This window comes from Protopterus annectens, chromosome 6.part0 (assembly GCF_019279795.1).
Source record: "Protopterus annectens isolate FY-2018-M chromosome 6.part0, PAN1.0, whole genome shotgun sequence".
NCBI lineage: Eukaryota > Metazoa > Chordata > Ceratodontiformes > Protopteridae > Protopterus > Protopterus annectens.
This window is the reverse complement of record NC_056737.1, coordinates 985,888,752-985,903,805: the sequence shown is the minus strand read 5'-3', so window position 1 is coordinate 985,903,805 and position 15,054 is coordinate 985,888,752. Positions and strand designations below refer to the sequence as shown.

The 15,054-nt window shown below is 39.8% G+C and overlaps 1 protein-coding gene across 1 annotated transcript; it reads right to left on the bottom strand.

The window, feature by feature from the left end:
* Positions 1 to 288: 288 nt before the first annotated feature.
* On the bottom strand, positions 289 to 3,722 carry LOC122803926 (extensin-2-like). The gene is made up of 3 exons (XM_044073605.1): positions 3,164 to 3,722; positions 1,674 to 2,574; positions 289 to 1,255 (listed from the first exon to the last, which is right to left on the bottom strand). The coding sequence occupies exons 1-3, from the start codon at positions 3,720 to 3,722 to the stop codon at positions 289 to 291; spliced, it is 2,427 nt and encodes an 808-aa protein (XP_043929540.1).
* Positions 3,723 to 15,054: the final 11,332 nt, after the last annotated feature.

The following is a 15,054-nucleotide window of genomic DNA, read 5'->3' as shown; positions in this document are numbered from 1 at the left end:
AGAAAAATGATACTTAATCACTCCAAAGTCTCTCATTTGTCTCTCTGCTGCTGTAGAACTCTGCAGGGCACCAGGCAGGAGCTTGCTAAGCTGTATACTGCTGGAGTGTTGTGCCATAAGAACAAGGTTGAATACTACTGTGATTCAATACACCATGGTGTTGTGCCATAAGAACAAGGCTGAATACTACTGTGATTCAGTACACATGGTGTTGTGCCATAAGAACAAGGCTGAATACTACTGTGATTCAATACACATGGTGTTGTGCCATAAGAACAAGGCTGAATACTACTGTGATTCAGTACACGTGGTGTTGTGCCATAAGAACAAGGCTGAATACAACTGTGATTCAATGCAGTGGTGTTGTGCCATAAGAACAAGGCTGAATACCACTGTGATACAATACAGTGATGTTGTGCCATACGGACAAGGCTGAATACTACTGTGATTCAGTACACGTGGTGTTGTGCCATAAGAACAAGGCTGAATACTACTGTGATTCAATACATGTGGTGCTGTGCCATAAGAACAAGGCTGAATATTACTGTGATTCAATACACGTGGTGTTGTGCCATAAGAACAAAGCTGATTACTGCTGTGATTCAATACACGTGGTGTTGTGCCATAAGAACAAGGCTGAATACTACTGTGATTCAATACATGTGGTGTTGTGCCATAAGAACAAGGCTGAATACTACTGTGATTCAATACACGTGGTGTTGTGCCATAAGAACAAGGCTGAATACTACTGTGATTCAGTACACGTGGTGTTGTGCCATAAGAACAAGGCTGAGTACTACTGTGATTCAGTACACGTGGTGTTGTGCCAGAAGAACAAGGCTGAATACTACTGTGATTCAATACACGTGGTGTTGTGCCATAAGAACAAGGCTGAATACTACTGTGATTCAGTACACGTGGTGTTGTGCCATAAGAACAAGGCTGAGTACTACTGTGATTCAGTACAAGTGGTGTTGTGCCATAAGAACTAGGCTGAATACTACTGTGATTCAATACACATGGTGTGCCATAAGAACTAGGCTGAATACTACTGTGAGTCAATACATGTGGTGTTGTGCCATAAGAACAAAGCTGAATACTACTGTTATTCAATACACGTGGTGTTGTGCCAGAAGAACAAGGCTGAATACTACTGTGATTCAATACACGTGGTGTTGTGCCATAAGAACAAGGATGAATACTACTGTGATTCAGTACACATGGTGTTGTGCCATAAGAACAAGGCTGAATACTACTGTGATTCAGTACACATGGTGTTGTGCCATAAGAACAAGGCTGAATACTACTGTGACTCAATACACGTGGTGTTGTGCCATAAGAACAAAGCTGATTACTTTACTACTGTGATTCAATATACGTGGTGTTGTACCAGAAGAACAAGGCTGAATACTACTGTGATTCAATACACGTGGTGTGCCATAAGAACAAGGCTGAATACTGCTGTGATTCAATACACGTGGTGTTGTGCCATAAGAACAAGGCTGAATACTATGACTCAATACACGTGGTGTTGTGCCATAAGAACAATGCTGATTACTGCTGTGATTCAATACACATGGTGTTGTGCCAGAAGAACAAGGCTGAATACTACTGTGATTCAATACACGTGGTGTTGTGCCATAAGAACAAGGCTGAATACTATGACTCAATACACATGGTGTTGTGCCATAAGAACAAGGCTATGATTCATTACACATGGTGTTGTGCCATAAGAACAAGGCTGAATACTATGACTCAATACACGTGGTGTTGTGCCATAAGAACAAGGCTGGATACTACTGTGATTCAATACACGTGGTGGTGTGCCATAAGAACAAGGCTGAATACTACTTTGATTCAATACATGAGGTGTTGTGCCATAAGAACAAGGCTGAATACTTCTGTGATTCAGCACACATGTTGTGCCATAAAAACAAGGCTGAATACCACTGTGTTTCAGTACAAGTGGTGTTGTGCCATAAGAACAAGGCTGAATACTACTGTGATTCAATACACATGGTGTGCCATAAGAACAAGGCTGAATACTACTGTGATTCAATACATGTGGTGTTGTGCCATAAGAACAAGGCTGAATACTACTGTGATTCATTACACATGGTGTTGTGCCATAAGAACAAGGCTGAATACTACTGTGATTAAATACACGTGTTGTGCCATAAGAACAAGGCTGAATACTACTGTGATTCAATGCACGTGGTGTTGTGCCATAAGAACAAGGCTGAATCCTACTGTGATTCAATATACGTGTTGTGCCATAAGAACAAGGCTGAATACCGCTGTGATTCAATACACGTGGTGTTGTGTCATAAGAACAAGGCTGAATACTAGTGTTATTAAATACACATAGTGTTGTGCCATAAGGACAAGGCTGAATACTACTGTGATTCATTACACATGGTGTTGTGCCATAAGAACAATGCTGAATACTACTGTGATTCAATACACGTGGTGTTGTGCCATAAGAACAAGGCTGAATACTACTGTGATTCAGCACATGTGGTGCTGTGCCATAAGAACAAGGTTGAATACTACTGTGATTCAGTGCATGTGGTGCTGGTCATAAAAACAAAGCTGATTACTACTGTGATTCAATACACGTGGTGTTGTGCCATAAGAACCAGGCTGAATACTACTGTGATTCAATACACGTGGAGTTGTACCATAAGAGCAATGCTGAATACTACTGTGATTCAATGCAAGTGGTGTTGTGCCATAAGAACAAGGCTGATTACTATTGTGATTCAGTACATGTGGTGTTGTTCCATAAGAACAAGGCTGAATACTACTGTGATTCATTACATGTAGGGTTGTGCTATAAGAACAAGGCTGAATACTACTGTGATTCAATATATGTGGTGTTGTGCCATAAGAACAAGGTTAAATACTACTGTGATTCAATGCATGTAGTGTTGTCTCATAAGAACCAGGCTGAATACTACTGTGCTTCAATACACGTGGTGCTGTGCCATAAGAACCAGGCTGAATACTACTGTGATTCAATACACGTGGTGGTGTGCCATAAGAACAAAGCTGGTTACTACTGTGATTCAATACATGTGGTGTTGTGCCATAAGAACCAGGCTGAATACTACTGTGATTCAATACACGTGGAGTTGTACCATAAGACAATGCTGAATACTACTGTGATTCAATGCAAGTGGTGTTGTGCCATAAGAACAAGGCTGATTACTACTGCGATTCAATACACATGATGTGCCATAAGAATATGGCTGAATACTACTGTGATTCAATACACTTGGTGTTGTGCCATAGGAACAAGGCTTAATACTACTGTGATTCAATACACGTGGTGTGCCATAAGAACAAGGCTGAATACTACTGTCATTCAATACATGTGGTGTTGTGCCATAAGAACAAGGCTGAATACTATGACTCAATACACGTGGTGTTGTGCCATAAGAACAAGGCTGAATACTACTGTGATTCAATACACGTGGTGTGCCATAAGAACAAGGCTGAATACTACTGTGATTCAGTACACGTGGTGTTGTGCCATAAGAACAAGGCTGAATACTACTGTGATTCAATACACGTGGTGTTGTGCCATAAGAACAAGGCTGAATACTACTGTGATTCAGTACACGTGGTGGTGTGCCATAAGAACAAGGCTGAATACTACTGTGATTTAATACACGTGGTGTTGTGCCATAAGAACAAGGCTGGATACTACTGTGATTCATACACGTGGTGTTGTGCCATAAGAACAAGGCTGAATACTACTGTGATTCAATATACATGGTACTGTACCATAGGAACAAGGCTGAATACTACTGTGATTCAATACACGTGGTGTTGTACCATAAGAAGAAGGCTGAATACTACTGTGATTCATACACGTGGTGTTGTGCCATAAGAACAAGGCTGAATACTACTGTGATTCAATACACGTGGTGTTGTACCATAAGAAGAAGGCTGAATACTACTGTGATTCATACACGTGGTGTTGTGCCATAAGAACAAGGCTGAATACTACTGTGATTCAATACATGTGGTGTTGTGCCATAAGAACAAGGCTGAATACTGCTGTTATTCAATACATGTGCCATTAATATAATACAATCATAAAATGACCAAATCAAAACTTTGAATGTCAGTTGATACTGTTAATGCCATATACCACTGAGATAGTCTAAGAAGAGGTGAACAACATAAACATAAATGAAGGGAATAGAAGAGAACTGGGTAATACAAAGTAAACAATGTACCAAGGAACATTATGCCCAGGGGCAGGGTGTCAATGGGAGTCTTTGAAACCCAAATGTCACAAATGTAGCAAATCCTCTAATGTCATCTATGTCAAAAGTCATACAAAATACCAACATTGCATCCACAATGTTTGCAAGGTATGTAGAGATACCTACAGTGTGCACATAATGTCACAGAAGAATAGCATCACAGTGGCACGTGTGGAATATCATTAAATTTCTCTGGTGTAATGTACCACACATGTCATATGTCATCACCTTTTCATGTAATTGTGTCAGCACTGCCAACAGAACACGTGTGACATTGGCAGACTACACCTGTGTCAGTCCTACCTTTCACATATGAGATCATGCTGGATCAGAGATAAACTCATGGGCCACTGTATAGAGATAAGGCAGGCCATATACAGAATGCAGGAATAATTAAGTTTACATCACGTGATGACAATGGCATCAGAGTGCCACATGACATGATGATGATGGAAGCAACATGTTACATGACATACCATTCCCCACTCAGATATCATTGATACTCACCAAACTAGGCATCAATCCTTACATCACTAGGTGGGTTACAAATTGGCTCACAGACAGGATGCACAGAGTGAAAGTTGTGGATTAAAAGTCGTCAACCAGTCACAAGTGGAGTCCCACAGGACTCTGTCCTGGGCCCTCTCCTGTTTAGTATCTACTTCTCAGAAGTCCAGGCCACCACAGAAGGACTCTGTTTGACCAAATTCACTGATGACTGCAAGCTAGGAGTCATTATCAACTCCCCAAGTGATTCAGACATCCTACAAAAGGGCCTCTCTTAGACCAATGACTGGTGTTGGAACCATGGCCTGAAGCTTAACACCAAAAAATGCATCATCTCCCTTGGAAAAAACTCAGTTTCCATGAATTACCACGTTGCTGGGAGCCCACTGAACACTGAAGGGGCCATAAGATTTCTGGGCACCCAGGTTGACAACCACCTCACCTTCGACCACCACATTGCCACTGGGGTCAGAAAGTCCTTCTACATGGTATATCTTATAACCAAAGGTTTCACATCCAGGAAGAAAGAGGTCATCATCCCTCTCTACTCGGTCCATCATTAGACCAATCATCGAATATAATGCCCCATTTGGCATGTACCAGACACCTACAACAGATTACTTGACTCCTACAACAGCTGGAGAGGCCACAAGTACCTCACAAAAAGGATCCTAGGCCTTAAACACATGTCCTACATGGACAGACTCAAAAAACTTCAGCTGTTCTCAGTTCTCATATCACCTACTTAGACGTGATCTCTGCTTGACTTACAAAGCCATGTCTGACCCAGCCCCACTTCAAATGCTACACCTAAAGAAATCCAAATCCCCCTGCTCCACATGCTCTAGAGATCACAACCTTATCACCACAATTAACAGAACATGCTGGAGGGAAAGGTTAATCTCCCAAAGACTCCCCATACTCTGGAATAAGCTTCCCATTCATGTCAAGCATAGCACTTCACTGGCTCTAGGGCCATTAGCCTAGTACACACCTATGAAACTATGATGGCTGCAACATGTCACTTGTGACATGAGGGCAGCAACATGCCACTTGTGACATGAGGGCAGCAACATGCCACTTGTGACATGAGGGCAGCAACATGCCACTTGTGATATGAGGGAAGCAACATGTCACTTGTGACATGAGGGCAGCAACATGTCACTTGTGACATGAGGGCAGCAACATGTCACTTGTGACATGAGGGCAGCAACATGTCACTTGTGACATGATGCAAATAAATGATCTAGCCCGAAAAGATCTGGTACATATGACAAGGAACATACCTCAAGCATGACTGCAGTATGGGATGTGTACACAAAAATACCCTCCTTAATGAAAGATCCTTCTCATTGTTGACAGCATGACATGAGTGAAGCATGTAGACAATACTTATGGTCCAGAGAGCCTTCCTTGGTTGGGCCAAACATCAGAAATGATCTCATGTGTAACCTCCCAGAAAGAATCTCATATAGACCTTGCCATGTCCTGGAAGAACATTCCCATGAGATCCTGTATCTGGGTCTAAGACATTCTTCAGATCATCTGGCTTGGGTGCTGGGGGTTACTGACACTGTCTATCTGTCTACCAGAATGATGGAAAGAAATGGTCCTCTCTTCTCATCTTCATCGGCCTACTGCCCTCCCCGGTCCTCAGAGTCAGAACATGCCAGCAGAGGACAAGTGAGTCTACTTTGTCTCAGGTGGATGGGTGGATGGTCAAACATTGCAGACTCTGTAACATGACAATAAGCATCATTAATACTGTAACAACAATGCAACATTTCCAAAACCTGTATACAGTATGGAATTTACAATTAATGTGATGTGTCAGTATGGTTATCATTAATCCATCTGTAGCATTGCTGTCACAACATGCAGTATATCCAGCCCTAACACTGCACACATTTGGCTGTCATGTAAGATTGGTAAGGACAAAACATTTGCAATACATCTATGTCCTACATAATGCAGTCAGACAATTTAAGAAATGTTGTAGATGGCATCATAATCTGTTTGGTGAGGAACACTCATGTACTTTATGTGAAAGTGTAGAGTCTGTTAACATCAACGGTGTCTAAGAAAAACTGACAGTAATATCAAGCATAGTGAATGTGTAAAAGAATAGACCCAGGATACATCATTTGACATATCAGAACAGCATCTAAAGTGACCTGCAAGCAAGCTCACACACCCACCAATAACTGACTTCATTTATGTGTAATTCACATGCCAAGGAACAGTGTAGTCAGTTGTATCACTTGTGTGTAACAATATGAAAATGAGATCTATTAAATGTAAGCAAACATTACTGAGCAAGGAAACCTGCACCATATAATGTCTATATTGATATGACATGTGCACACACATCAATATACGCAGAATTATTTATTTATTTATTTTACATTTGTTTAATGAACAGTGCTGCCCTCTAACGGTTAGTATTACAATCAGAAGATAGTTTATCAACATATAGATGGCACTAATCTGGAATTATTTATCTAGAATGAGTTAGAACTGACTGACTGTGCTCCTCAAAATAGTAAACCAACTTGCAGAGTGACATGATTTTAAAGCACATATGTCAGATAACAGGATAACATCTGTCTTAATATGTGCATGTTTGTAAATAACAGCCTGCTGTACATTATATAGAAACCAACCTGTGCAGCAACACACCAGGAAAACCACAACTGCTGCATAGTTAGATGTACAATGCATTGATAAATCCCCCCATATATGTCAATGGGTCTGTGAAGATTGGAGAAAAAGGGGTGAAGGCTGCCAACCTAGTCAAATAGAATTTGATGCATCATTTTATCATTTGTAAATATAAATGTAAAATACAGGCTTGTTTCTTAAATAAAAGAAAGCACTGTAAAATGTGAACTTCAAGATTGTAGCAACATTGCCATCTGCTGTTAGGAAAACTAAGCCAAGTATTTCACATCTGTTCTTTTGAAGTTAAAATTATGTCTTGTATACCCTTTGATCTAGATAGTGGTGCCAAAGAGGCTAGCTGAGCATATTCTTTCTATTGTTTTAACTTAAGGAATAATTACCAGAGTGTACATGTGAAATGTCTTTTATTGTTGTTTCCTGAGCAGGTGTTAGCTTGCTAAATAATGTAGCCTGTTGGCCTGGGAACTCCAGACTAAGTGTCAAAATGATGTAATCTGGGAGGGTCCAGCAGAGATGTTTGTGAGTGATCTTAAAAAACTATTGCTGAGAGAGAGAGACTAAGCATTTTGATCTTGATATCCAACCTCAGCACTGCCTTGCTCTATGAAAGTAAGTTAGTTTAGAAGTATGGTTTCTTGTAGAAATAGCTAGAACTATAAAGATTAGACTTAAGTGTTTTTCTGTTATATCAGAACTTTCCTACTGAATGTTTTTAAGTTTCTGCATGATCTCTGAACTCTTGGATAGCACCATGGTGTAGTAGTATTGTCTTATGTTTTTAATTATTTATTATTAAATATTTATTTTAAAAACCTTTTACCTGTGGCTGGTTTGTGTAGAGTTAAGTTAAGCTCTAGAGTACATTGCATATTTATAGAGTTTATTGTACAAGGCCACTCTAATAAGCCTTGAACTGATTAGTCACACTTAACAATTGGATAATAGTATTGCACAGTAATAATTGGACACCCTTTTAAGGGCCTTTGGGTAGCTGATAATTATTAGCTGGTGGTGGCAGTGATTACTACCATAAAGTCTGGGTAAAGGGGCACAGCTGGAGAATCTGTGTCAGCCTTTCCCAGGAGTGTCTGTGAACTTGTATAAATACTTACCTCAAAGTGTGTCAACTATTGGGCAGGGACAAAAAGCACTGGTTGGACAGAGAGGGTACTGGAGGTTTTAGCTTGCCAGCTAGGCTGAGATCTGGACCTTGTAGCTGTGCAAACAGGGAGTCTTACTGGGGACCTGGAGAGCAAGAGAGCAACCAGCCCCATACTGACTGTGATCATGTGTGCAATTAAGGGAAAATGTACTTTACTGTGTGTATTTGTTATCCTTTCCTCTTATGAGATGCCCTCCCTGGTGTTAGTGGTGAGGATTGAGGCTCCTTGATTGCTGGGCCAGGGCACGGCCATTACAGTGTCAATAAGACAACACCATGAAATGATGAACCTGTAACATACGTAACCAACCTGTGCAGGTTTTGAGCAACACACCAGGAAAACCACAACTGCTGCATAGATAGATGTACAATACATTGACAAACCCCCCCATATATGTCAGTGTGTCAATAAGACAACACCATGAAATGATGAACCTGTAACATGTGTATCCAACCTGTGCAGGTTTTGAGCAGCACACTAGAAAAACCACAACTGCTGCATAGTTAGATGTACAATACATTGACAACCCACTCATATATGTTGATGTGTCAATAAGACAACACCATGAAATGATGAAACTATAACATGCGTAACTTCCAATACACGTTGATATATCCAATTAGGATATGTGCTATTAAGCAAATTCCCACATGTAAACATTTGGTTTAATTTCTCTAAATCTTTTGGGTTTCTAATATGACAGGAATGGACCCCATTGCTAAGTCAAGGTATAATTAAAGTTCATGAAATTAGTATTGTTTCAATCTTTGATGTTAGCCAGAAATGCTCTTCTCAGCACCCAAAATGTGCCCAGCACTGACTTCTGAAATTCAGGTTCCTATCAAAACGACGAAAAATCAAAACCTCGAACGCTCGGATGAGCAAAAATGCAGGTAATTCAAATCGATATTGTGAGATCGCTTAACAGTGAATATCGGAAAATTTGCCCTTTCCTCACTGTAGTGTGATCTTGGAGTTGGAATATATTTTTAAGGGGGTGTGGGGGGGGTGCAGCCCTCCACAATAACGATTTTGATTTACCTGCGTTTTTGCTCATCTGAGCATTCCAGATTTTGATTTTTTTGTCTATGTAATATAGACCCTGAAATTCATATAGGGTAACATGTATTGACAACTGCAGATACTTTTTTTGTTAGACCCATTTCTTCTACTGCCATTGGAACTGTCTGGGTATCTTTCATCCATACTGGTCTTGTTTCTGCCTGCAAATTCTAATATTTTCTGACTTTGTGTCTCTCTGCACATGAGTCACTGTAATCTCTAGGCATAGCTATTTCAGTGATCAGTGCTACTTTTGTCTTCTTTTCATGGACTATTATATCTGGTTTTCTTGCATCTATTTTTGAACTGTTGGTAATGCATGATCCCATGTGATGTACACCTCATCATTCTTTATAGTGCTTTGTGGTTCATGTTTCCAGTGCTTCTCAGCTATTTTTATATTGTACTGTTGCACATTCCCCAATACAGCAATCTTGACATATTGTTGTGCCTTTCAGTATGCAGGCCCTCAGCCATGAGTATATCAAACGTAGCAGCAAGGTGTTACTGTTTCCAATTCTTTTTTACAGAATCTACATTTGTCTGTTTCTCTCACATGTTCAATGAACTTTGTAAACCAATGTGTATGTGGTCCACTATCCTGGGCTGCCATTATTAATCTTTCATACTTTGTTTTCAACTTACCACTCCTTAACCATTCCTGCATCAAATCCTAATCTTAATGAGGATATTCCAGGAGATCTCAGTACCTGCCACTATAGTTAGGACATTTCCATATTTTTTTCTTCATTCATCTGATCCTTCTCTTTATATTCTTTGTTTTACTTTTTAGCACATTCAGTTACTGATTTTTGTCTCCTTCTGGTTTGATTTCCAATTCAACTTGCCACATGAATGTTTTTGCTAAACTAAGCAGAGAGGTCATCTTAGACTTCCTCTCCTCATGTTGTAAAACTTTCACTATGTTTGGATCTGGTGAGGTCAGCAGATATGCCTGCAGTCCCAAGGCTGCAGAATTATACATGTAATTAATTTTGAGACAGTCCATACCTCCTTCAGCACATGGATTATATAATCATCTACACTGATTTCTTGTTTTTTTTTCTGTCCAGCACCTTCTGGGGCCATTCTTCACACAAAACTGTAAGTGAGAACAGGAAGAGCAAATCTGTTTTTAGCTTGGATTTAACTGCCTTGACATCTAGGAATATTCAATTTGTTTTAGTCTTCTGAAGTATTCCTTACTGTGTTCTATTCACATTTGATCATGTTTTATTGCCAATCCTTCATCAAGTTCCCAAATATGTATATGCTCCTTCCTGCTCAAGTTCCTTTGTATCATATTCCTGTCTTAGAGTGATATTTTCTTGGTACTGCAACTTTCCTGCTTCAAGCATTGTTTTTGCGCATTTATCAAGACCAAATGTCATTATTATATCATCTGAGAAAGTTTTAACCACTTGCAATTGAGCTTTCAGCTCCTAATCTGATAATACAGTTACATGTAATACAATATATAGATATAAGATGTGCAGTTTTAAGTCATCCACAAAAAGGCGATGAGATGTCTTTAAGCAAGATTGTTTTCTGGGATCATTGGATCATAGGAGTTTACTAGGCTATTGACATGAAGGTCAATTCAAGCCTAGCCATTTCATCCCAATGTAACACCATAGATACGGTATTCAATACCCAGGATTGCATTCAGTAATGAATGCCCATATCCAGGAGGGTTGTGGGCGCTATCCCCGGTAAGAATTTGCAGTGCCCCATCCACTCGTCCAAGATCCTTTTGAGGTGCTCTGTTTCACATGAATTAATAGCCTATTCCAAAGATATGGCAGTCCCTGGAAGACAGATCATGTCCCCCCAGCATGTCCTATTTAAGTTTCAGGTCACATTTAAGTCCCTGGAACAGGTACCTCTACTCCTGTTTGATGTACAGATGTGCAGCAAGTTCATTAGGTTTGGGTCTGAAATTGCTCTGTAAGCCAGGCATAAGTCTCCCCTATGAATTCTATGATGCAGAATAAAGTGACAGGGACTTTAGTTGGTCTGTGCAAGGCTGGTTCCAGCGTGTAGCTCGCAGGACATTTCCCTGCGAGCTACATCACCGAAACCAAACGGCTGCAGCAGCACGTTGCCATAGTGCAATATGCATTTATTTAATTATTTTGTTATTTTGTTGTCAGACAACAAAATAAATAAATAATTAAATAAATGCATTCCTTGAATGAGAATAAGGAATGTGGTACACATCCAGTACGGATGTCTCTGCCCGTCCATAGATTACAGCTGCAGCGGCTAGGCTTTTCAGCCATATTGCACTATGGCAAAGTGCTGCTGCAGCCATTTGGTTTTGGCGATGTAGCTCGCAGGGAAATGTCTTGCGAGCTACATGCCAGAAACCGTGTAAGGCACATGCTGGAGTCCCTTGATCTTCCTTTTTAAAAAAAATCTGAGTTCTTACCAATTGCTGCAGGTGCTTTATAGGGTACATGCCAAAAGGGGCATTTATATGCAATTATGGGCCTAATTAGTGCCGAGTATAGAGGGGTTATAACCTCCTTTGCTCTCAAGGTGATGCCTTTACTAATCAAGTGCTATGTAGAAAGCCTTCCTTACTACAATAGGCACACGGTAGTCAAAGTTAAGGTTGCAGTCAACTTGTGATCCCAGATCCCTTACCATTTCATAGGTACTTATGGTATTGCTGTTGACAGAGTGAAAGGACATTGTTTTTGCCGAAGGGAATGATGATGCATTTCTTTGCATTCACTTTGAGACCATGACTTAGACACCAGTCATTGGTCTGTGTAAGACCCTCCTGGAGAATACTGACATAATTTGGGGATTCAATAATTGCACCTAGTTTGCAGTCATCCACAAAATTGGTCAGCCACAACCCCTTAGTTTTGGTCTATACTTCTGAGACATATATACCAAACAGCAGAGGGCCCAGCACTGACCCTTGTGGCACCCCAATGGTGACAGGTCTATTGGTTGATGTGGAGTCACCCACTTTGAAAGTGTATGTCCGGTTTGTGAGCCAGTTGGCAACCCATTTTACAACAAAGGGGTTTACATTCAGTTTGCTAAGTTTATCAGTAATGCCTAAGTGTGAAATTGTGTTGAAAGCCTTTGCCAAGTCAAGGTATGCTGCATGCAGAGAATTGCCCTCGTCAATGGCCCTGGTCACATTTTCAAAGAAATCCACCAAATTTAACAGGCAGGATCTGTCCTTAAAGCCAAATTGGGTTGGATCCAGGGTTTGGAGGTCACCTATGAGTTTATTTATGAGGTCCAAAATGATACGTTCCATGGCCTTACAGTTGAGGCTGGTCAGACCTATGGGCCTGTTACCTGGGTCTGTTGCTAGGGCACCTTTATGGAGAGGAATAACCGTTGCTGTTCTCCATTCTGCAGAACAAGTCTGTGGTTAGGCTGTAATTGAAAAGGGTACTTAATGGTGATGCTAGTTCATGTTTTAACCTGTTTAGAAGACAGCCTGGGATGCCATCTGGTCCCATAGAGGCTGTGTTTTTTATCTCGACAGTACTCCACCACAGCAAGTTCAAGAATGCAGGGACACCAAGCAAGAAGACAAATTCTTTTATTCCATAACGACAAGCCACAGACTGAGCGCTTTCACCAGTCAAGCTGGTATCATCAGAGTCTGTGTATCAAATTTCCATTCACACTTAAATACACATCCACACACCCTAACTCACCCAATTAATCAATGATTCCATTACTTCCTTAAAGGAATATTCATTACCATAGTGAATTTGAATCTATCTAGTTAGAAATGTATACTGTGTTAAATTTCATTTGTACAAAACAATAAACCATGATAAACAACCAACATAATTTAAAAACATAAGAAAACTGATTAATTAAATAATTAGTTGATTCAAGTTTGTTAACAATATATATACACATTATAAAGCTAAATATATAAAAAACAAAACTTTTGGCATTTCATATTACACTAGCTCTCTGCTTTAGATGTGGTTTTAAAGAAATGTGGTCATTTAAACCTGGAAATCTGGTGGCTTTCAATCTCATCTGCCACTCAGATTCCATAACTGCCACCCTATTACTAATGTCACCAGGCGTAAAAGGCATCACCCTATCTATAATGAAGAACAAAAATCTAATGAAATTGCCACACACCCTGCTATGCAAATATAAAGCATTGTGTACATCCCTTTTTCTTATACATCTATTATGTTCACTAATTCTATCTCGTAACTTACGGGTAGTCATACCAATATAATATGCATCACAGGTGGCACATGATGCTACGTAAACACAATTTTGTGTATTACAATTGCATAGACCCGGGCATGCTAATGTTCGTCCATAGCTCACTACACAAATATAACTACCTTCAGCTATAAATCTGCAACTACTACAGTTCCCACATTTAGCCATCCTAGATCTAATGTACCTTTTCTCCTCCCTTTCCAAGATATTCTTCATGTTGTTTCCCTGACTAAATACAATGTTGGGACTTCCACCCAACAATTCTCTAGTTTGTGCATTAATACAATGATTCCAATTATTCCTAACACTGATACAAAATTCATTAGCCATATCATTGAACCTTAAAACAAAGGTAAGGTTATCCTTCTTTAAACCAGCCCCTTCATTGTTTGTTCCTTGTGTTGATACCATGTTGTCCATGTCCTTAAGTATGGGAATATACATAGTATTCCTTTTCCTATATATCTCCTTTTTGATTTTCAATAATAAATTCAATGGATATCCTCTCTCCATAAATAAACCTATCAAGGTGTACATCTCTTTCTTGAACAATTCATCGCTACTAACTAACCTTGAAAGTCGGACCATTTGTCCTTTTATCACCCCTTTCCTTTGATGGAAGGGGTGACAACTTTTGAAATGTAGCACAGAATTGGAAAAACTAGGTTTTCTAAATATGTTACTCACAACTTTTCCATCCTGCTTAAAAATGGAAATATCCAAATAATTAATGGACATCTTATTCCATGTATATGTAAATCTAAAAAATTCCGTAGTTTGATTAATATAAGTCATGAAATCAATAACTTCACTTTCACTTCCCTTCCACAGGATTAAAATGTCATCCAGGAACCTATTGTACATTAAAATGTGTTCCCTATAAACTGATGACAAAATGTGACATTTCTCCCAAGACAGAAGGACTAAATTGGCATATACCGGGGCGCATCGGGCCCCCATTGCCACCCCTTTAATCTGTTGATAAATTTCTCCTTCAAATATCAAATAATTGCTGTGTTTTTTATCCTGGACAAGGCTTTAATGACCTGCTCTTCAGATATGTAGGGTGGGTGGGGGGTTGGGGCAAGGTTTGTGATCAGTTTGGAGGGGATAAGAGAATGAAATTTTCACCA

Excerpts from the sequence above, each read along its gene's own strand:
- LOC122803926 (XM_044073605.1), bottom strand. The coding sequence starts at position 3,722 with ATGAATCACAGTAGTATCCAGCCTTGTTCTTATGGCACAACACCACGT. Across the intron at positions 2,575-3,163 it reads ACCACTTGCATTGAATCACA|CACCACATGCACTGAATCAC; the intron begins GTAGTATTCAGC and ends TTTTATGACCAG. Across the intron at positions 1,256-1,673 it reads CTTATGGCACAACACCATGT|TAGTATTCAGCCTTGTTCTT; the intron begins GTATTGAGTCAT and ends ACTGAATCACAG.